This window comes from Melitaea cinxia, chromosome 10 (genome assembly GCF_905220565.1).
Source record: "Melitaea cinxia chromosome 10, ilMelCinx1.1, whole genome shotgun sequence".
NCBI lineage: Eukaryota > Metazoa > Arthropoda > Insecta > Lepidoptera > Nymphalidae > Melitaea > Melitaea cinxia.
Window position 1 is genome coordinate 7777611 of NC_059403.1, and position 25343 is coordinate 7802953.

General features: G+C 34.2%; 1 protein-coding gene across 1 annotated transcript in view; it reads left to right on the forward strand.

The window, feature by feature from the left end:
- LOC123657229 (protein winged eye) overlaps positions 1-25343 on the forward strand; it is a 45474-nt gene that overhangs the window by 5593 nt on the left and 14538 nt on the right. The window contains exons 3-9 of the mRNA XM_045592805.1: positions 2286-2412; positions 2803-2974; positions 3221-3422; positions 5272-5444; positions 10856-10935; positions 11806-11951; positions 20253-20549. Coding sequence (XP_045448761.1) covers positions 2286-2412; positions 2803-2974; positions 3221-3422; positions 5272-5444; positions 10856-10935; positions 11806-11951; positions 20253-20549 — 1197 coding nt within the window. The remainder of the gene's footprint in view (positions 1-2285; positions 2413-2802; positions 2975-3220; positions 3423-5271; positions 5445-10855; positions 10936-11805; positions 11952-20252; positions 20550-25343) is intronic.

The window sequence follows — 25343 nt, forward strand, 5'->3', positions numbered from 1 at the left end:
AATAAAATAGCCGTTTTACTTGGGATTTAGGGAGTGACTCGAGCGCGTCAGAATAACATAGTGAAGGTAGCCTTGCACTTTGTGAAGTATTCCAATCATACTTGAGCCGTTAGATTATAATGCTGTAGAGGCGCTTCATTTCTCGGTGTTCTCGTACATACCCGATATCTGACAATTATATATGTGGAGGAAGTCCCTTAAACTGACGGTTTGAAAAAAAATCTATATTGGTCACACCCACCACCCAAACCAGCAGATTAATATTTTTTCGCTATCAGAAACACGTAGGGCGTATATAACTACTATTATCTGACGCGATCGTTTACCTATTTCTTTTTGACTAACTACAAGTTCTCTACACCGCTGAAAGAGCATCTTATAATCTTTTTTCTTTTTACCATCTAATCTTTCCAATCCAATAGGTTCCTGTAAAGCCTGAGTATTTAGCTTTTTGATCTCCACGACTATTACTAATAGGCGAAAAATACACAGGACTGAAATGAAGTACGTATATTATTTACGTTAAAAATAGGCATAACGTATTTTGTAAAAATTTCTGCGTTTGGTATTAAAATTATAACGTATTTTTTTACGATTTAAATTTCATTCGTATATCAGAACAACTCTGTGAGAAATTAGTGTGAGTTCGAGGGGTTTCTTCCTAGTTTTTAGTTAAATAGGCAGACTGTCTATTTAATAGAAGTGATGATTATAAAGCAGTAGTTTAAAAGTTAGAACAGGTAGTTTACTAAAGGAGATACTAGTTATTTTTTAAACGTTTTTTCAAAATATAACCGATATTCGCAATCATTTTTATATTTGTTTATTTTCGAATATTTTTTTGTATATCAGCTACTTATTGAATGACTATTTAATTAACAATTCGGCACCTATTTTTTTTTTAATTTTCAAAAAACAGCAATCTTATATTTATATAGGTATATAATTATAGTCTATGTTGTTGTAGAACGTAGAGCGTAATAGGAATACTAAAATGTTCTCTCTCTATAATATGGTAAATTACGAGTATGGCAATATATAGCATGGCAATATATAGCATATATATTGCCATACATATTATATTATATATATATTGCCATACATATATAGGCAATATATATAGCTTGATACCTCCACGCGTTCTTGAGAAAATGGGTCTTGACAGACAGACGGATAACAAAGTGATCCTATAAGGGTTCCGTTTTTTCCTTTTGAGGTACTGAACCCTAAAGAATAATAATAAAACGACGAATTTCCACAAATTTCATCATCATCATCATCATTACAGCCTATACAGTCCACTGCTGGACATATGCCTCCACAAGTTTACGCCAAAAGTAACGTGAACTCATGTGCTTTGCCCATAGTCACCACGCTGGGCAGGCGGGTTGGTGACCGCAGTACTGGCTTTGTCGCACCGAAGACGCTGCTGCCCGTCTTCAGTCTGTGTATTTCAAAGCCAGCAGTTGGATGGTTATCCCGCCACCGGTCGGCTTTTTAAGTTCCAAGTTGGTAGCGGAACTGTTATTCCTTAGTCGCCTCTTACGACACCCACGGAAAGAGAGGGGGTGGCTATATTCTTGAGTACCGTAGCCACACAGTACACACAAATCGGTACCAATTTGTATCGAGCTAAAGGCTCTTGTATTTTGTAATAAAGTACTGACTTATTTTTAGCTGATGCTACAGCAATAAATACATCGCACCAAATTGTTTTTGTATTAAAACTAAACCATTTTATAAAACAAACATCGTTCACAGCAAAATTGTCTTTTTCCAGTATAGAAGTTTTGTTATGGATTTGGTACGCTGAAAAAAACGATCGTGACAAATGAAATTCATTAAATATTATAATTATAGTGGTCTATTTGCGGGAGGGCCGGGGACTTAATTATCACTGTGTCACTCGGCGACTCCCGCGCACTGCACATGTGCTCCTTACCCGCTGCTATTAGACGCACGAATTTTAAATATTCCTCATAATGAGTTGACGGTCCTGATTACTTTTCTTATTATTTCTCTTTTTTTTTATTTCTTTCATTCAGTTGGTAATATTTATTTATAATAGGGTACAACTTTAAAAAACAAACAGTCCCATAATATAGACCCATATTAATCACTAATCATCACATTTAATCACACTAATTGAAAAAAAATCCTTTAATAGTACTAAATAAGAACTTCTTTCGTCCATTACTAGATGTGCTGAATTCGTATTTCGCTTGAGGTCCAATTATTCTACCCAGTAATACTACAAGTCAGTAATCGTTGTACGTTCGTTCCAGTGACGGAGAGCCTGTTCTCCACGTCGCTGTCCACGTTCGGCGTACCAACCCCGCCGCCCAACTCGCCCTACTCGCCGCTTCAGCTCGAGCTGCTCAACTGTGCGCAGCGTGTCTTCGTCGCCGACAAGTCAGTACCTGACTCATGTTACTATTAATATAATCATCTTTATACATACTAGTTATTCGGGACACCTCGGAATCGGAGGAATCGATCTGTAACGACATAGAAATGAAATAAATTCGTTCAAGTAATATAAACTTGATCTGTTATTCGATACATTAACCATTGCTATCACAGGTTTTTTTTTCAAGTGTCATGATAGAATTATTTAGACAATGAAGCAATGTGATAGCAATGGTTTTTGTTTTTCAGTAGAAATGGCGTTAAATTTGACAATATACTATGTTCCCTGCAACTTGCAAAACATATACTTGTGGATTTGGATGTTTAAAATTTTAATAAGATTTTTAATAAAATTGAACTAACAAATACGTTTGGGTTCTTCTTCTTGTACAGGGAGACCAGTAAAATGGAAGAGGCGAAGATAGGAAAGTGCTTATCCGAACCGCTCTGCTGTCCGGACCAGAGACAGTTACTCGAAGGCGTTGGCATGATGCAACCACTCACGATTAAGACGGAACAAGCTAAGCGTACTTGCAACACTTGCCTGACAAATTCACCCAAAAAGGTTTCTATCTTAGCACTTTCTATTATATGCTTCTTAATTATGCCGATATTTTGAAACGTGTCTGTCATCGTCTTTGAATATTAATATCAACTCGATTTTCGATAATACAGAATGATCTAATGGCTATATCCTTGTGTTAAATTTGCTTTAAAACAGAGATTTGAGTCTACACGTTATACCTTAAAAGAAACTTTAAAAGATACATGTCACATTTCGTATAGAATTTAACAGAAGATTCGTTTAAAGGTGATACACACGGACGGCGGCTGCAGTCGTACTAACCCAGTAACGTGGCTCGGCGTGGCCGGCCAGAACGTACAGGTCCAAGTGAAGCGAGAGCCGCAGCACGTGCACGTTTCGGAGCTAGTCGCTGTCAAACTGGAGCAGGCCTCGCCGGGGAACAAGACCGAGCAGGCACCGCCCGCCATACCCGCTTCGTTGAACAACGGTACGAATTCAGACATCCTAAGGTTTATGTTGCTCTGGTAGTTTGAAAGAATCAGCTGTTTGCGAATTTTTTCTTTAACAATAGAGGAAAAAGTACTTCGTGTTTCGATCGAGCATAGCAAATAATCGCGTTTAATTTTTATAGCTAAACATTTTTTTTTTATATTTTTTGGAATTTTAATCATATATTGCTTGGTTTATTTCGTATATATAATGGATCAGCTCTTATTTACATCACTTGTTAAAATCATCAGAATTTTTGAGGAAAGAAAAAAATTTAATTATGTCTTTTACAATTTGGTACATAAACGTCATTTACTAATTTTGACTGACTGTCGTTTCTTGTATAACATAATAGTCATATCATTTTATTTTCTAAGAAAAAAAATAATTCATCATTCATTCATAAATTTTTAATGTTTCAATCGCTATGATCAGGAGAAGACTGTCTCCATGTGATCGTGGCGATTGAAACATTGCCGAAGTATAGGGACTTCAACAAAACAATAAACGTGGTAAGCACCTGAACAAAAAGAATGAAATATAAGCTTTTATATGTTTCGAAATGGGGTATTGAATATACCTAACATTTGTAACAGGTACCAAAAATAACTATAAGTACTAGTGGTCGCCCTGTGGTCGAAATTCGACAGTAATTAATTGAAATTATAAGTTTGAACATTATTAAAGTTTTGTTGTCAAAGATACATAGTATAAAACAAAGTCGCTTTCTCTGTCCCTAAGTATGCTTAAATCTTTAAAACTACGCAATGGATTTTGATGCGGTTTTTTTTAATAGATAGAGTGATTGAAGGGGAAGGTTTATATGTATAATACACGCATAATATAATAGAGGAACACTGATAGTTTTTGCAACCGTGCGAAGCCGGGGCGGGTCGCTAGTACTTCTATAAAATAAAAGATTAAAGGTTAAAGGAGTTTGTGTGTTGAATACATGGTAGTGCGTGTAATGTTTTTTTTTTTATTGATTTAATGTATTATACATATATGCTAATTTAAAAAAATAAATAAAAAATATAAGCATTCTGCACTCCTTATATCCTCTTTATCTATACAAATAAATAAAATTGGAGTGTCTGTTTGTAATATTAAAATAACCAATTTTTACTAAAAGCATATGTGGATGGTATACACGGTACATAGTATATACCAAAATGATACTTTTTACCATTTTTGTCTGTCTGTCTGTTTGTACCGGCTAGTATCGATTTTGACGGGGCTTTCACTGGTAGATAGCTGATGTAATAAGGAGTAACTTAGGCTACTTTTATTACAGAAATTTATTTTATAACTCTGCGAAATGAACAATAACTTTTTTGTTAGATTCCACGCGGACGAAGTCGCGGGCACAGCTAGTAAACTATAAGTGTGCGAAATTACATACTCCTCCCTCTGCGCAATTTTCGTAAAAAGGGGTACACAGTTTTTGTTTCACATATTAATATATAGATATTAAAATAAATGTAATAAATATTTAAACAAAATAAATTTAACTATACAGTCTAAGTTATATATATCGAAAGTATTTGTTATTATGTGATATACAACGTGTTTACAATTCATGAAATCCTAGTAGTTATCAGTACGATGATGCAATGAATGAGTAGACATTTTTGTGATTAAGCAATATGTGTGTTATTTATGTATGTAGTTATTTATTTTATATATCCGGCAGCAGAATTAATAAATGGCAGAATTCTGTTTGTTCTTTTAGCTTTTATTTTTTAAATTAATTTTCTGTTTTCGTTTTGACATTAACAAAAAATTAATATGTATGTATATATATATATATATATATATATATATATAAACAAAAATATTATTTCTAGGTTCAATACCCGTCGGGATAGCTGTCGCTCGCCAACGAGTGGGCGACGCAGGTCTCTTTGCAGCTCTCTCGCAGAAAGATAATAATCAACGGCTACATGATCTTGGTAAGTTTTACGGAACAATACGAATATACGAACCGTACCTTATAACTCATACTTGTTATTTTTTTATTGCCACTGTGTAATAATTTACACAAATAAAAGTTTTTATGATGATACGGTTTGTAAGTAGGCCTTTTGCTAGTTCAGTTTCTGTGCGCTGAATGCCCGCCGTGCGCGCCGATAGTAGTTGCGTCACCAATTATGTAGGTAATCACAATCTCTTTAGCATTTATGTTAGCCTAGTACTACTATGTATTAACAACGGTACAATGTTGTATGAAAAAAAAAAAACAAAAAAATGTTATATACTTAACAACTAACAAACGAATCTTCAACCTTGTGGACATACTGCAATAAGTTTACATATAAATTTATATTACACTTATTTAAGGAATAATTGCTACGACTTGTGGTTTTTGCATAATATTTTATTCATTTGTTTTTTATATTCATTCATTATTTTATCGTTCGTTACACGTTTGTTTGTAGCCTTGCCGGAGCCGGTTCTTAATTGAGTTACTGTAGTAAGAATTATAAAGGTCACGACCAGTTTTTCATGTATTAAAAAAGGCATATATATATGAGCATTTTAAAAGCAAGCTGTGCAGTGACCGTCGATGAGGTGAAATCGTAATCGTAAATCAAAGGCCTAGTTTAAATGATAGCGTCGGAGCGAAATCGCGCAATCGCGGCATCGCGCATCGTTTCGATCACGCCAACCGCCGCCGATACCGCTTGAAATATTACTCGGAATAAATTGAGATTAAATTTTTATAAGTCATTTAAGGTTTTATGATATTTAACCGTGAAAATTTATGTATATACTATACATTTTGCTGTACACGCACTTTGGTATAGAACTATTATACAAATATAACAGTTATAAGAACTTAACAAATATTAGGTAAACGGGGCTTAAACCAACGAAGATCGTTTCAATTTTATTTTTGTATCGACTATTGTCTATAAAGTGAATGCCGGTTCACGGTAGCTATTCATTTCTAACCTACCCACCTTTACCGTGTAAATTATACGCGCATTAACATAGAAGCAGCCGGGTGTTTCCATCACGGTTACATATAAACAAGTACATAATTGTGGTTTTAATCGACGTTTCCCGCTCGACTCACAAGGTAACATTTAATTTTGCATGTAAAAAGATCGTTAGTGTATCTACATAATACTACATATACGATGGTCGGGAGAGATTTATGGTTATAAGAAGCTTGCGTGGAACGATTATATGCAAATCGTTAGTTCAGGTGACCGGTAAATTGTAATCAATTTTGTTTTTCATGATTACTAGAAAAATTATAGAATCATTAGTAGGTTCATCACTGAAATAATTTAAAATTAAAATAAATAACTAATAACTAAATAATAACTGGATATGTTCGGACATAATTACCACGTTAATTAGTAATTTTGTAATTAAATGTATTAATTAATTTTAATATCATTAAATTAATTTTCAACTACTAGAAATAATGTGGTTTGGGAATAAATAATTAGGTATAATTGAGTCAGAATGGCTGAAAAGCAATTTAGCTTAAAAATCGTATCGAATTATTGTTTATTCTATAGTTAGGTAGGTATTTTAAATTTTTAATGATAATGTTTCTGATAGTGTTTTTTAAATTGTACCTAAAAATTTATTCGTGTTTAGTAAATAAAACACAGAAAATATTTTGTTATAACAAAAAAAGCATTATTTACTATTATAAGTAGATTTAAATTTTTTGATATGAATATATGTACATAAATATATGTATATTAGTATATACATAAATATAAGTATATATGTTTATTATCTATTTCAATTACGGACGTAAAAATGTTTTAAAATCATTATTTTTGTTTTTGTTTAGGTAACTTTTAAAAAGCACTTTTGAATTGTCAGTTACAACGCATGTTATATATGTCCTGTACATGGTCAAATTATTTGACAAATTTTTGTTTGCCAATGTGTTTGTAAATTTTTTTGAAAGTGTGCAAAGCTTGTTTGACGTGTTTGTCAAACGATGTAAATTTTTGACGTGTGTGATGGAAATTTTGATTGACGGTGTGTTTGACAAACCTGTTTGATAGGGTGCAATTGTGTTGGTCAAATAAGATTTCAGTTATCGCCTTGAAACCATGGAGAATACAACTGCAATGGCTGTGTGTTCTTTAATAATTATAAGTACCTGGGTGACCGAGCTTAGCTCGGTATTTTTAGTAAATCGTGTTTTTTGGAATTCATATTTAAATTCGAATTACATATTTATAAAATATGAATAATATATTTTTTAAAATAACGAGTGCAATTAAAAAAAAGGAAAAAAATAATTGATCGGGACATTGGGATTTGAACTATGATCTCCTCGGTTGATCCCGACCGGCCGATTTCCCACCGAGCTATTACAACTTTAATGATAGTTGCGAAATTTACCTTCGTATTCTAACGATATTTTTTTCACTCCCTAAAAACAGGGATAAAACGTCATTTTCTAAAAATGAATCCTAGTTAGATGGATTTATCTCCCCCGAAACCTCCTATATACTAAATTTTATGGAAATCGTTGGAGCCGTTTCCGAGATTCAGATTATATATATATATATATATATATATATATATATATATATATATATATATATATATATATATATATATACAAGAATTGCTTGTTTAATAGTATAAGATAATAAGAACCGGAATGTTCAGGTCTTTGTAAAGTGATATGCTTTCCATCTACAACTCCAATGCAGCTATCAAACTTCCATGTATTTCTAAATTGTCGTGCCAATATTTTCCAACTTTATTGTGTTTTGTGTATCTGAGGCATAAAAATACTTATTATTGTTATATAATATATCATTTATATTTATTATATATATGTTTTGTTTTGGTTTCTAGGAGTCATCAGTTTCGCTTTTGTTTGATGTAAACATGAAATTTGATTAAAAAAAATTGACAAACAAATTTGACCGTGTACAGGGCCTTTTACATTCTTCTGTTACATAAGTAGGTATGTATTAGTTTATAAGGTATAGTGAAGCTGCACCAATAAAAATTGATTCTGCTGTAAACAATTAGCAGCAACCTCAGCAGTTATTATTTTAAAAACCTTCAATAATTACTCAGTCACTATATTAACTCAGCGATATGACCTGTATAAAGGCCAACGTACCAAAACTGTCACACATGTTTGTTATTTATACAATCTAAAACACCGATGATTTGGATATTAACATAGAATTTAAATTTATTTATAGCCAATTGTAAAAACGTTTTTGAGATTTATTTATGTTACGTATATTACGTATATCAATAGTAAAGATATTAAAACCTTGCTAATATTTAGTATCTACCTTTAGGATGATTTTTAACAGACTTTAAAAAAGGAGGAGGTTTTTCCGATGTTGCCTTAATTGCTGGATATGAGTATCGGCTACTGCAGCCTGCGCGAGCGAGATGCGCGCCACTCATTTACATTTTCAATGAAGCTATGAACGCTGGAATTATTTTAAACAGTTATTGGAATGTTATAATAATGCTAGTATCAATAATGTTGTTTTTAAGTTACCAATCAATAATTTACCTACCATTCGTAAGTTGAAATTTTTCATTTAAATTTTATAGATATATCTCGATCTGTAGGACTGTACCTAATCGAAACAGAACCTTGGCCGTGCATCACATCAAAAATACTGAAAAGATTTAAATGAAATCTAGAATAATTTTAATCTATACGTTACTATACTGTTACTTACTAACAAGGATATTGTTACTTACTAACAAGAACGCTGCAGAAGCTTAGAAGTATCCTTCTAATTCTGAAATTCAGCAAAGTTCTTTTGGAATAGAGGATAGAGAAACGTGTCATTGCGAAAGAAGTTGTGAGTACTTGGGGTGTGATCTACAATCGATACCGAAGCCCAAAATATAGTTTTTAGAATTTTTGTCTGTTTGTCTGTATGTATGTCCGGGATAAACTCAAAAAGTACTGCATGGATTTACTTCAAATTTGGCACGAATATTATTAAGAAGTCGGGTCAACATATAGGCTACATAATATCAAGCTATCACCTACGGGGAACGAGCAGTGAACCCTTATTTCTTCAACGCATTCTGTAACAACGTGTAAATCTAACGACGCATATTTGAATGTTGTTCTTATTATGTCAATAACCATGCTATAAGCTGGCTTCACACTATGAATAAAGACATTCTGTAGTATATTTAGTATCACATTGCACCCGTGTGGCGGGTCGCTAGTAAAATATATAGATACTAATATTTAGTAAACGTATATTTTTTTATAATTGTACAATCTTTAACTAAAATAAGTTTGTTTTATTTCGAAAGAAATGTTTTATTAATTATGTTATTAATGATGGTTGTAAAAATAAAAGGAAGGAAGGCTCTGTCGCTCTCGCTCTGGCAGTAGATATCATCGCGAAAGCGGATGTTCGGCTAGCTCGAATTTATTTACACAGCAAAAACGCAACGGTCCGAACAATTACATGCTAATCAGAGTTTTACAATTACTATAAATTGCGAAAGCCGCTTTTATTGCTTCATGAATTTCACGTCGCAAAATACGCATATTTTTTACTGACAATCGGACACGCACCAATGGCTTCGTCGTTCTTTATTTACTAATAGTAAATTCAAAAAGGAATTTGGTGTGTTATAAAAAGTTCGAATAAAGGGGATTTCTATCTAATACTTCATATATTTTACTTATGAAGTGATTTGACCATGTAGCTACTTTGAACGCATAGGAAAAAATCGATATTCCATCTATCGTCCTACAATATCTATCACTCTTCGTGACCCCTTATTACTTCGAATAGAATAAACACGTAATTATTATTAAACTCTCTCCCCCTCATTTTCAAAGCAATCTCTACCTAAACGAGAATAAAGTTGACTTTCAAGTACTAGGGAGACATGAATTAGAGGAGCATTCGGGGCTTCTTAATTAAAGCGTGCCGCATGACCGACTATTGTTCGTGGAAAAGTGGTCATTATTCCTATGGGAGCAGTAGTTACTATTGCTTAGGGAGCGATTAACAAAAGCAAACAAAGTGACTCGAGTAGATAATAGCGCCGCGGCAAGTGGTCGACATTTGGGGTCTTATGACAGAAATATAAATTATATTTGATATATTTGAAAACATTGTCGCGTATTTATTGGAGTAGGCAGGCTCGATATCGAGCTTTCCTAACTCGCAATAAACGTTCACAAGGCGTTTCTTCACACTAGGTTTTCTACTAATTATAAGACTTAAAAGGCGTGCTGTTTTAGGAATGAATTATTTAATTAGACAAATATGAAGGAATTTAATTCTTTTTTAAGTCTTAAGTTTTCGCTCGTTAAATTGAAAATACGTTTGTTAAGAACGTGAATTAATTATCAAGTTTTTAGGTTTTCTAATTTTGGTTTTTATATATGGTATTTATATAGCTATGTAATATAAATAATATAATATAAAGATCACAATGAGCTGTAGACTTAGGTCGGTGTCACAGGACACAGACACAGAGCGAGGGTCGCTGCAGGCTTCACAGTCGGAGTATTTCTAATCACGTCTCGCCATTTCGGGCGCTCGCCCGTCACAAACATTTGTAGGTGAACTTTCCGAGGGCTGATAATATCATTCTAATATAATTTTAATATTAATTTTATGTATACTAATTTAAAAAGAATTAATTGGAAAGTTGGTTAGTTTGCATAAATGTGTTTATGTCAAAAACCCAATAAAAAAAAACTATACTTTTGATTTTGACTATAAAACAAGACACACATCTATACAAATAAATAGGAGTGTTTGTTTGTAATATTAAAATAACTGCTTTTTACTTAATGCATATGGATGTATACACATACCAAAATAACATTTTTTACTGTCTTCTTATAATTTTTGTGTCTGTCTGTCTGTTTGTTCCGGCTAATCTCTGAAGTGGCTGGACCGATTTTGACAGGACTTTCACTGGCAGATAGCTGATGTAAGAAGGAGTAACTTTGGCTACTTTTTTGTTAAATTCCACATTGACGAAGTCGTGGGCACAGCTAGTCAATCAATAAGTCTATATCGAAATTAAACGTTGATAAAATCGCGGAAGAAATCGCGGGTAAGGCGTTAGGGGTCGCGGATTCGTATCCCATACAAATTTTTGTCCTGAGGTCTGGTCGTTTTTAAATCAAGTAGGCTTTATGTTGTGAAATAAGAAAGTGTAGCCGTAACTTTACCTTCGCATATTTTAAGTGTTATTTTTGTATACTTATGAATTATTGTTTTTGAAATATCTTTAAAACGCTTACAAACGGTTGATATTAAACCCGTGTGCTTGTACAAACAGATGAAAAACAGCTAGTTTTTCTGTAATTATTATATCGAACATGTAAAAGTTATACAAAATATAAACTGAAATTTTGATTTTAGAACAAGTTCAACAACCCTGCCTAAAAATAAACACGAGTTCCAAGATGAAATCCTCCCTCGTGGAAGACCCTCGTCGGATTTAGGGAACACTCGCTACGCGGCGCTAACTCCCTGGTACACGCTGAGACGTTCCTATCCACCTCTAAGCAAAGTATCCGGGATTTCATCATTGGCCTCAAAAACTTGATCTCGAATTTAAAGATTTATTTTTCCATTCATGTGTGTCAAATACGAAACGACATCACACGCGTCATCATAAAAAAGGAAAAATTTAAACCATAATTTGAATGGAACCAAACAATACATAGATAACGACCGCTCTGGTCTAGTGGTGTGTGTAAGCGCCTAAAATACCGACCGTTCGGGATACCTAGATATTTTTATATTTGTATGAAATATTCTTTCCGGTTTGAATATTTGTCCTTGTACTTGGTCACCCTACCATGCCTCGGACAGCACGTAAGCTGTCGGTCCCGTTTGTTATCATAAATATAGTAGTATTCCTAATTCCTCCTTAATTATAAAAATAGTTATTCAACATCATGCAAATGTTGGTATTTATTTTTATCTAGCTGTGCCCGCGACTTCGTCCGCGTGGTGTTTAACAAAATAATTATTGTTCATTTCGCAGTCATAAAATAAATAAATAAAATATATTATGAAAGTAGTCTACGTTACTCCTTATTACATCAGCTATTATCTGCCAGTGAAAGTCCCGTCAAAATAGGTTCAGCCGTTTCAGAGATTAGCCGGAACAAACAGACAGACAGACAGAGACAAAAATTATAAAAAACGTTATTTTGGTATATGTACCGTGTATTACATATGAATTTACTGAGTTAAAAGCTATTATTTTAATCTTACAAACAGACACTCCAATTTTATTTATTTGCGTAGATGTAGATGATAATTGAAATCAATAAATTAGTTTTATATTATTTAGAGAAGAATCAAATTTTTTATTAATATAGTTTTTAAATGCATCATTACTGAATAAACTCTTTGCCTATAGGTGTTGGTAGTGTTGGGTGTCATCCACCTGATCCATCACGCTGCCACGTGTTTTTGATATTAATCGGGAACGATGGCTTAACACGCTCTCTGAGGCACAGTAGGGATAATTACAAATAAAAACACAAGAAGAATCACATTTTCTCGTATATAAAAGATAATAATTAACTACCAAAATAAGAACGGTATTGGCGGTTGCAATTGTCAACATTATGTCAGATATCGTTTTACCAATTTTACTGAAACGAATTTAACTTTCTCCACGGCGAGTCGACTGTTTGACGTAAAATATGTTCTCACATTGTTTTATACGAACAATTTCATGTATTTCGCGTATCAAAATTTGGCTTCATATCTACAGTTTTCAATTTAGTAAATGTGCCTTAAAAATTTAGGAACCGAATGAATCAAAAAATCTTATTAATAATAAATAGCTTTATTCAAATAGACCGCAAGAGCACTTTCAAATCGTCATTTTACAAATTAAAACTTTAAGGTTTTTATTATTTTTGTAAAAGTAAAGCTACCATCGATTCGAAATGTAGATCCTGCAGTGAAGAATCGGCTAGAAACTCCGCAGCTTATATCGTACAGGGCACATTCATTTTTAATAATATTAATACAAAGGTATTTCTTAAACGCTTGACAGAGAATTTGTACACATACATAATAGATTACTCATAGATGTTCAAAAGAATGATTCCTGTTAAGCTAATCTCTGTTCGTGTTTATTTATTATATTTTTGCCGACGTTCGTAGAGAAACAGTAGGTACAAGTGACTTGGCATAATTTTATTAATTTTTCGAAATTTATAAAATTCTATCAAGATTCTCCATTCATTTTGACATCACTATCACCGCTACTTACCGACGTAAAACTTAAGGTAGAAATTTTTAACAAGAATTCCTCCATGTTACGATATTAGTACAAATATTTATCTGTTATCGATGGTCGGGATCGATACCGTCGGCATCGCGGTTGGATACCGCTTAATACCGGTCGCCAGGCGGCCGATACCGTCATTCTATTTACGCTACGCCTCGCTACGCTGACCGCGCAACGCGACGGTACCTAGTTCTATTCTAGGATAGGGACGCGATTTATCTGACCTAGAATTCACAACGAGAAAATAATAAAACGATATACGCGAGTAGGTAATAAGTAGCAACTTCAAACAAATGACAAAGTATAAACAATAAGTAGTAGGTACTTTATACGCCATCTCTTTCGAAACTAAAAATGACAATATCAATTTAAATAATTTTTTTTTATTTTTTTATTTTTAGTTGCATTATTATTACGCGTATTTATCGCGGAAAACTAGACCAATTCTTTAGTCGGAAAATCCTAGAGGAATGGGAAGGTGTTTCGGCGTCGGATAAACCCTTTTCTTCAGCGCGCGTGATACTAGGCTATCAGCGGTCACTAGGAGATATATCGTGACTGCCTTGTACTGAGTTGCGAGTGCGAGCGAGATGGGCTTATGCATGGAATGCTATTGTTGGAGCGGCACCTCGCGGTGAAGGTCAATTGATACTCGGCGCAGAGTAATTAAAGATAGATAATTTTATTTTTTCATATATATATTACATTTATTCTTTATTTTTATTATTTAATTTTTTAAGTTTTGTTCTAAATATTGCATGTTTTACGAAATAAGACTGAATTGAATAAGTCAGTAGTAAATATTTTATTTTCTATTTACAGTGTTATTTCGTAGTTTACAATACTATACAAATTACAAAGCTTAATTTGAAAAATAATTATTTTGTAATTGTCATAAGAAAACAAAATTTTATAGTAAATAATGAATAAGTTTTATACCCAAAAAAAAAAAATAACACCATGCTCTGAACGAGACTACTCTGTGCGATTAGTAGAAAAAACAGAGAGGGCGATTTGTAAGAAAGAGACAGATATACAAGCACGTGCTTGTGTTTCCTTTCATAACCATCTTCGCCTCCTCGCGCCGCTGTCGCTCCGATATCTCATCTCATTGTGGGAATTTGTTTCGTGAGAAAACTTTTTGTTTACGTTTTATTTGCGGAATAAAAATGACGGAGATATATGATGAATATTATATTTATTAGTTACGTAGGTAAACATAAAAACAAGTTATTTAACACGTTGAACGCCATGGGGGACACCAGTTGGGCCTCTCTTGAAATCCATGGGGCCAGTTTATAAGTCCTTATTTCCAAAAAATTTATGATAATACTAGCTGACCTGGCGAACTTCGTATCACCTTATTTTTTTTTCTGAAATATAATAATAACATAATATATGAAAATAAAATATAGTCTATCTTTTAAGTTGGATCGAACTGCACATGGTGTGCGAATTTTATTATAATCGGTTAAGTGGTTTAGGAGTCCATTGAGGACAAACATTGTGACACGAGATTTATATATATTAAGATAAGATGATATTAATATGAGTTTTTATTGCACTAACATACCCATTCTTAAATATCTTCCTTATTTTTCCTTGCATTATATGACATATTTTTCTAAGTCATATTTTTTAAGTTGAATCTAGCTCGCGGTCGTGTGGTGTTCCCGCGGCACCAACGGAAAAATTGTATGTCGACTACATGGTGTCCCCAATGGCCCAAACAGAAAAAACTAAACAATCAAGGCGGCGTTTAGTGTGTTAAAAAGTCAAAATAAAGAAATGTAAATATACATACAGAAGCTAAAGTTATTTTGCGATTTTTAAATCACTGGTTATAAAGTCTTATAAATAACGGCGATTATATTATGGAAGAAAAGTCGATTAATTTTAAATATTGGAAATGGTATTTTTTACAAATTTAGCACCATTAAATAGGTAAAAATCTTCTGGTCCGCATACTTATTTTTTTACCTCTGCTCATTCATTAACGCCGCGTATGCGCAACGGTCATAGCCTGTTGCGCTGGCGGTTGCGAATTCGATCCCCGCACATGAGAAACATTTGTATTGGCCATATAGTGTTTGCCGTGGTCTAGGTGTTTTGCAACCCTTGTGGGTCTCCCTACCGTACTTCGGAGAGCACGTTAAGCTGTCGGTCCCGGTTGTAATCATGTACACCTAATAACCTAATCGTTACTCATAGTAGGGAATATATCCGCCAACCCGCATTGGAGCAGTGTGGTGGATTAAGCTCTGATTCTTCTTCTACATTGGGAAAGAGCCCTATGCCCAGTAGTGGGATATTACAGGCCGAAGCTCATTCATTAATAAATCATCGACTGATGATTTCGATTTTGACATATTCCTTATTTATTTTCCATTTTTTATTTTTTCATTTTAGAAGAATTATTTTAACAAATAGGTACCTACCTACTTTAAAAAAAAATGTTTTTCTTAGTTAGATAAATTGTTGAGTTTTGAGTGCTCATGTCTAGCTGTTAACTCTTACACATTTCCTTCAAGAATTGTAGTTATTAGTAACCTATCGTTTATGAATAGATATTTTCAATAATAATATTTTATTAGAACAATTTGTCTATTTCCAATTTCGATTTTATTTTCAAACCGCTGTTAAAGTAACATTTCTCGAGTAGGTAATATCAGTCAAAGATAATCTACTTATCGCTCATCGATTGCTTAATTATTGTCAAATACAATTTCAATTCAAGTTATCGCTCAGCTATCGCGAGTGCTCGTAATACTCAGTTATTGCGAATGTTTACGAGTTTATATTTTCAGCGTAATCTCATTGCCTTATTCTATACTTATATAATATATTATATTCATTCAAGCAGGCAGAATGACTGGTAACAACTAACTGCATGTATCCAACTACCTCATGACAGTTAGACTTAGATGGTGTGATAATGACGAACTATTGGCTAAAGGTCTTGCTCTGGTTTGTGGCTGTTGCGCTGGCGGTTGCGGGTTCGATCCCCGCATATGGCATACCTACATTTGTACTAGCCAAACAGATATGATGTGTATAAGGTAGTTTAACTTAACCCATTAAAGTCTGTTTTCTGATACGGGTAGTAGACTGGGCATAAAATAACACGAAATGACTAGACTACTTACTACCTACTACGTGTTACAATGTTAGTTAATATACTCCTCCGAAACGATTGGATCGATTTTTATGAAATTTTGTGTGCATATCGGGTAGGTCTGAGAATCGGCCAACATCTATTTTTCATACCTCTAAGTTGTGGGAGGGGGGGGGGGGGTAATAATATATATGGCAAAACAACGTTTGTCGGGTCAGCTAGTAGGTATACTATAAAATTTTAAGTACCTACCAATTGAAGTAGTTGCTTACAAAGTGCTTCTTGGAGTTCAAGAAATATTAAACCTAGATATTTTTTAAATATGAAAATAAAACTATTACCCATTTTTGTGTATTTTTAAAAGTATAATTTTTTAATATGAACGAAATAAAAAAATTTAGTTACCTATCTACTTATCGATCAAATTAAACCTACATTTGTTTGACCTTGGTGTAATTGACATTACTAGCAGATACCAATAGTCTATTAATTTGGCTTTGAGACAAAATATAAACAAAGAATACAATGTATCTCAAACTTTTATGTCATTATTTTTTTATTTCTATCTAGCAGATAACTGTACTGTTCTTATGGTGTATTGTCTGAAAGCCTGACTCCATTATAAAAACAAACTGCGCATTTAGTTTCTGTACTTCGTTAATCTCACACAGTTCATTGTGCGATTACCTAATTGCAGAAGGTTTGTCCATCACTCATCATCATCATCACTTCAGCCCTAATACAGTCCACAGCTGGACATAGGCCTGCACAAGTTCGAGCCAAAAATGTCGTGAACTCATGTGTGTTGCCCATAATCACCACGCTGGGCAGGCGGGTTGGTGACCAAGTTTTGTTAAGGATAATAAAACCAAACAAAATAAATACAATAGACTCTCTAAATACGGTACCTATAGTTGGTACTAGGCGTAGTTTGGCACGTTGGCGCAATAGTCACTGACAAATGACTGTTGCAACAACCGGATTTTTCAGGTAAAACCTGGATGATAAATTATAATAAGGTTTACCTAGCCAAGATATATATATTTTTTTAATTTATTGGAACCACAAACAAGCTTATAATAGGTACAACACAATAACGACAAACATTAATAACATTAAGCTTAAGTATTACAATTTAAGTTATTGCAAACTCAACACTGATGGTCACATTTTTTAAGGATGTCTACTCGTAAAAAAACTCAAAGTAACTTGAAATTTCGGTTACTTTAGTAATGATACCAATTACACACGTACAGATTTAGTTTTTAAACTAGTTTGGCTAAGTCAAAGATAAATTTTATTTCCGCGCGGCTTAGACCGTGTCGAGTTTCGATCTTGTGACTTGTTGTCATTAACTATGATTTTTTAATGGCCGTTTTTATACACCTCATAGTTACCTAGGTACTTGCATAAGATAATTATGGTATGTAGGTATAATATTATGTTGGGGAAAAAGTAATAAGTAGTTTCCCGCCACTTTTAATTTGTTTTTCTATCCGTCAAAATGGGTGAATCCAACGAAGAAATTTGGTACATTTAGATAATTGTGTTTGCAGACAAACGAAAAAAAACCGACTTCAATTATATCGACAAGTAATACAACATAGATAGACGAAAAAATAGTCAAGTAATACGCATTATCAAAGATTACTCCAAAAGTTGTAATCAGATCTCGATGAAATTTAAATGCGATACACACATGATAAACATCGGGTTTCGAGTTTCCCTTGATTTCTTTGAGATCCCATCATCAGATCCTGGTTTCCTTATCATGGTACCACACCAGGGATATCGCCTTTCCAACATAAAAAGAATTATCAAAATCGGTTCATAAACGACGAAGTTATCCCCGAACATACACAAAAGTAGGATTAGTGCAAAACTGATTTAAGCGTTTTTAGTCAGGAAATTTTGATGTCAAATATGCATTTCGCTCTGATCGCCGTTGAATAAATGCGTCGACGTTTTTGAAAAAGTGGAGCTAGGTCGACGTTTCTGCACCTAGTTACGATATAGCTGAAGATCTGATCATGCTCAGATCAGATTCATCATGACAACGTCCAACCACATAGATAGGTACCTACGTCTTTAGTCAATCAACAAAAATTGAGAGTTTGACTAAGAAGTCCTGATATCAACTATACTAAGTATACCTACATAACCTACCTATAGGCCCGATTCTGGACCCTTAGATTTCCATCTGGTTCGGTCTCTTTAGAATTCTTTAGATAGTGTAAAGTTCGTGTTCGTTTGTTCGTTAGTGTAAGGCTCCCAAAACTTTTTGTCGCGGAAGTCCCTAAATTTCTACAGCAACAGAATCCTGTCACTACGTGCGAGATATCGCACAAAATGGTACTTCATTTCAGCCTATCACAGCCCACTGCTGAACATAGGCCTCCACAAGTTCGCGCCAAAAATGTCCTGAACTCATGTGTTTTGCCCATAGTCACCACGCTGGGCAGGCGGGTTGGTGACCGCAGGGCTGGCTTTGTCGCACCGTTGCCCGTCTTCGGCCTGTGTATTTCAAAGCCAGTAGTTGGATGGTTATCCCGCCATCGGTCGGCTTCTTAAGTTCCAAGGTGGTAGTGGAACTGTGTTATCCCTTAGTCGCCTCTTACAACACCCACTGGAAGAGAGGGGGTGGCTATATTCTTTACTACCGTAGCCACACAGCGGAAATGGTATATACATATTATAAATAATGTAAATAAATTTTGTAAATCTTACCTTACCGATATAAAATATGAATAAACTTTTACCCCACCTTTTTATATACGCACATACACATATGTACAATATACCTACTGGATACAAACCTAATAGGAAAGGTGTAGAAATTAGAAAATGCGACGTTTTTTAATGTGTCTGTAGGTATATGAAGATTGCCCAGTTGCCAGTTGCATGAGATGCTTACAGACCATTTCATTTCCGCTGCAGGGCCTGTCTCACTAGAATTTAGTTTTAGCAGTTTTTTTATTATTATCTAATCTCATTGTACCTACATTAAAAATTACAGTAGGTAATGCATTCCAAAAATTGTAGGAATTTGTCCGGAGTGTTGTTTGAATACAGTTCCTTTAGGCAATTAACAATAAGGTGGATAGTTCTACAATTACATACGTAAGTTATTTTAGGCGTCTCGTTTTTGTGCTGACTGAACAATTTTGTATCTATGTTCCTACCTAAAATATCGCTAATTTCAATTTATTTTTAGTTAGGTAACACGTATTGGCAATTTGGCAAAAAATATTAATTCTTCATATTATTTATATTCTAATTTATACGCGTGATCACTCATCGATATTAGTTTATAGAAGTATTTTATTATAAATTACATGACAGATATTGAATGAAATCAAGATGATAATGATGATGGTCATGTCGGTGTTGTCCGGAAGTCGGAGCAGAATGAATGTCATGTTATTGTCATTGCAGACGCGGCGCAGGCGGCCATGACGGTGGGCGTGGCCAACGTGCTCTGCGACGATCGCTCCGCCCCTCTGGCGTGGCCGACACCCGCGCCTGCGCCCCCCGCGCCGCTCTGGCAGTACCCCGGTAAGACGCCTCCCCCGCATTCATGTTCGCCTGGTAACTACGCGCCAACTGAATTGCGAGAGCGCCGCTTTAGCGTTGCTAGCGCGCCAGCGTCTAATACACCACCTCCTGCGATGTCATGCCGCTTTGGTAGCGGCATTGCAACTGAGTTCGACCGTTGGTTTTACCGGTTTTTCGGTATGTTTGTTTACGTCACTCGCTCTGATATGGGCGGACTCAGCTCGAATCGATTACATCTCGGGTTGTCGGATTAAAAGCAATCCGAGAATTCCGTTATGGATTAAAACCGACGATAAAATTAATTATATATATTAATTGTAATCTAAGTTAGGTAGGTACCTACATATCAAATAACCCTTGTATAAAATACTAGTGGTCGCCCAGAGGCCGAAATTCGACCATAATTAAAAATTTAAATTATAGAAAACCAAAAAATTATGAAAATATAGAATCTTTTTTAAAAAAATTTCAATTTGCTTACAGACTTTGACAATTAACAAAAGAGTATAATATGCGTGTGTGAGTCAAATACATGGTAGTGTGTGTAAAGTTTTTTTTTATTGATTTAATGTACTTTTTATGCAGAATTAAAAAAAAAAAATAGTAGCATTCTGCACTCCTTCACTATATAAACTTAAACTATAATTTTTTTATAAACTATAAGTTTTTCTTTACGTATTAATATATTAAAATATAAAACAAACTCAAAACCGGTATTTAGTTTTATACCCACGTATAAAACGTACGTATACCGAACCAAACGGACTCGTACAGGCGCGTGTAATTTGACTAGTGATGTAATCAGCCTCCTTTCGGTCGAATAATTTTTTTTTTTTTTAAATTCTTGTATGTTTTTGTTTTATTTTATGTCGACACTCGATCCCGTTCATTACGAGCACCGGTTTGATTATTTTTGTTCTTTAATGAACTAGCGTGCGTCTGCGGTTATTTCGTGGACAAAGGCCATTTTTTTTTATTTATTTTTTCTTTTCTTTCGCGTAAATTATCGGTTCATCTAGTTAAGAAATTGAATAATGCTTCTTTGTTGGTTGACTTTTATTATACCTAGTTATTATAATTAGGCTTGAGTTTGTATTGTTTTTAGGTAATCTGATTCTATAACAAAAACGAATCTAATTCTTTACCCGCTTATAAAAATTTACCTGCCCCTCCCCTGCTAGGCCACTGTCCGCGATCTGAGAAATTTTGTCTCATGTGTAATAGTTATAAACATAAGCACAAACAAATCACTCGACACAAGATCCTCATCTGTTAGGAACTATTGAGTGTGAGGCGTAGGTATAGCATCTTTTATCGGTAAGTCTAACATGCTGAGTAGGTGCGCACACAAGACAATAACAGCATAACTCTATAGCCCACTCATATCGACCGCGATATTAATATAATTATTTTAAAATTTGAAATTTTATTTCATTATTATACCTACCTATCTATATGAAAAGTCTTAATACGTTTGATATAACTTAAAAGTAAAATTATTGTTTAATTATTAGAAGAAAATTTACTTATACAAAATTATAAACAGTTGCTAATTGATAACAATTAAATATATTAATAATGAAGTGAAAAATAGTTATAATATTATTTTTAATTCAAAATAAATAAACGCTCAAGAAGAATTATAGAGAAGAAAAAAACTCGTACTTATGGTAACACTAAAATACTTCAAAGGTCACTGAACCTCGTCTTGGCGCGTGTCTTGAAGTTACGTTATTAACAAACATAACTTATATTTCTTTTTATCCACAACGGACATCATCTATAGGACTGTTTCCTGTAACTATCAGAATTTACTAGTTTTTTCGCCGTTCTTTTACAATATTAATTTGGTAGTTAGTGGATACACAGCCAGTTATAAAAAAGGAAATCAGGCTAATTTAATGAGATAAATAGACTAGAAACTTTCTCAATCATTTGTTCTTTCCCAAAAGCACCTTATACAAAAAAAAAAAAATGTTTTAAGTGGTTCTTTTTTTATCAACAAGGCAAATATACATTTTCATACTTTAAGTCCAGAAACAAAAAAACTATACAAACTGTAATCAATCCCTCATTCTACTCTTTACGAATTAATTTTCCTACAACCCTCTTTAAGTTGAAGTCTGTCCCTCATAATTTACTTGCGTGCTAAATTCCAAATTTATAAGAGCTAAAAGCTTTAAGATTTCGTGAAAAATCATTTAATGAACTTACCTTTTGATTTTTATGGGCAAATTATAAGTAGGTACATATACACTCGCGTGCAACTGAATCGACTCAAGCCGTATATTGGTATAAAAATTGATTTTTAGAAAAATAGCTTATCCGATTTTCTTGTTCTTTTTTTTGTTTGAAAGCCTAATCCTTTCTCTTAAAAAATGTTATCCTAATGATGATAAAATTTAATTTGACAAAAATGCATAAAAAATGAAGAAAAATGAACACAACAACATAATGAATAAAAAAATTATTTTTGATAGAAGTAAAGTAAATTAAAATTTTCAATACTTTGTATTGCCTCCCCTAGCTTTTATAACGGCTTGCATGCGATTTTTCATTGATTTTATCACTTTTTTGATAAAATCTTGAGGTATCGTATTCCATTCTTCCTCTAGCGTAGTTTTGAGCTCGACGATGCTTGATGGAGCCGTATCTCTAGCTCGTACCCTCCGTTTGAGCTCATCCCATAAATGCTCAATGTAATTCAGATCAGGACTGAGGGCTGGCCACATCATCGTCCCAATTTGCACCTCTTGAAGAAACTGGCGAGTAACACTTGCTGTATGGCACCGAGCATTATCATGCATCAATAGAAAATCTTCTCCTATGTACCCTGCATAAGGTACAACATGATCGAGGAGAATGTTTTCCACGTACTTTTGAGCTGTTAGACCACCACTCCGACCACCACCAGGCACGAAAACAAGCTCGGTCTTCCCTTCATATGATATTCCAGCCCACATCGTGACTGAACCACCGCCATATGATACTGTTTCAGCGAAATAGCATTGCGAAAATTATTCCCCTGGACGCCTGTATACTCTGTCTCTTCTGTCATTGCCATGGAGACACATTCTGCTATCATCAGTGAACAGGATGGAGCTCCATTACTCAATAGTCCAATTGAGGTGTTCACGAGCAAATTAAAGTCGGGCTTGACGGTGACCTGCGGTCAGTTTCGGGCCTCTGGCTGGCCGTTTAGGAGTTAAATTGGATTTCTTCAGCCGTCTTCTAATTGGCCACTGACTGACAGCCACTCCTCGAACCCTTCTGAGCTCCTGTTGCATATCAACGCCCGCGAGATAACGATTTCTCAACGAAGTCGAGACAATGAAGCGATCGTCCGTCTCAGATGTGCTCCGGTGTCCATTGGTTTGTGGTCTCCGAACGAAGCTACCGGTCTCTTGAAACCTTCTGTATACTCATGAAACAGCTGATTGGCTCATGTTAAGTTTACGAGCGACTTGCCTTTGATTATGGCCCGCTTGCAACAAACCTAAAACTTGGACCGCTGCATCTGAGATATTGTCTATTGGATCGCGATTAAAATACTGGGAGCTTAAGGAGATGTGTACCTGTCAACGTTTGACGAATGATTGATAAGAAATATGGGTCACGTGAGCTCTTATACATGATTTAGTCTCGCAACTCATGGGTACCGCAACGGGTAATTTCTGTAACGCTCATGTTTGACTGTATTTATTTAAAAAGTTTTTTCATTGTTTATTTGAAAATGGCTATATTTATGAAAAAAAATATATGTCTTTGGAATAAAAAAAACTTTTACAAAAATCGGATGAGCCATTTTCCGAAAAATCAAACTTATATACCAATTTACGGCTTGAGTCGATTCAGTTGCACGCGAGTGTAGTTTAACGCTTAACTAAAATAGGGGTATAACTACTACCACATATTTTTTAAATTCTTCACCATATTTTGGTTTCAAATTTCTGGTATCGAAGTTATATAAACAACGGCGTTAATCAAAAATAATTTAAATAGTTTTGTTGTTGAAAATATTGTTAATCTTTAAAAAAAAAAACTAGTATATTTACGTAACTAATATATTTTGTTGCGGCTTTTTCCACGTGGTACGATACTGTATTCATTGTTTATACCGACAAAGGCGAGTAACTCGAGACCCATAAAACGCGATCTGTAACCGTCTAGTTAAATTACAAACCAACGCGATTCAATCACTCACCCGCTAAATCGTTTCCCACACGCCAAGCGGAACTCTTGTCACTCCCATAAATTATCCATCATCTGAAAAAAAAAAGCAAAAAACATCGTTAAAACTCATTTATCGATAACTCTACTCGACACACGGACTGCCCTAAAACTGAGTACCGCCTCTTAAGACTCCGCCTTTGAAACATCTCAGCCAATCAGGAGCGAGTGCTGGGTGGGGGAGTGACTTGATCGGTCCCCGCCTTGCGCGTTTTTAGTGTTGTGAATTAGTGCTTTTATTTATTTTTTATCGGTTATAATAGTCTTAACAGTTTACGGTTACGAATTTGACACCTCACGCGATAGTAAAAGTTAAAAAAAAAGAAAAAAAAAACTACGGAATATTAAATTCGTATTAAGTTAAGGTTTTGGGAGGGATAGACCATACAGACACTGATTTGATGTTATGAAATATAAATAAATATGTTATATGTAGTATGTAGATGTTTAATATTTTAATTGGTCTTTGATGTTAATCTTGAGTATTCGACGTATTTTTAAACATATTGTATTTATAATTTCGACGATAAGTCTGGACTGCCTGTTTATAAAATTAAACATTTTTTACAAAATACTCTCCTTATCTTACTCGTTTTGACATCGTTTATCGATATTTATAATCTATGGCTTATACCAATTATATAGTGATTAATATAACGACTTACAAATTTCTATACCCGTCGTTCAAACGTCGTACAAACATAAACATTGTCACGAGTAGGAAATGAACTTGCGACCGCC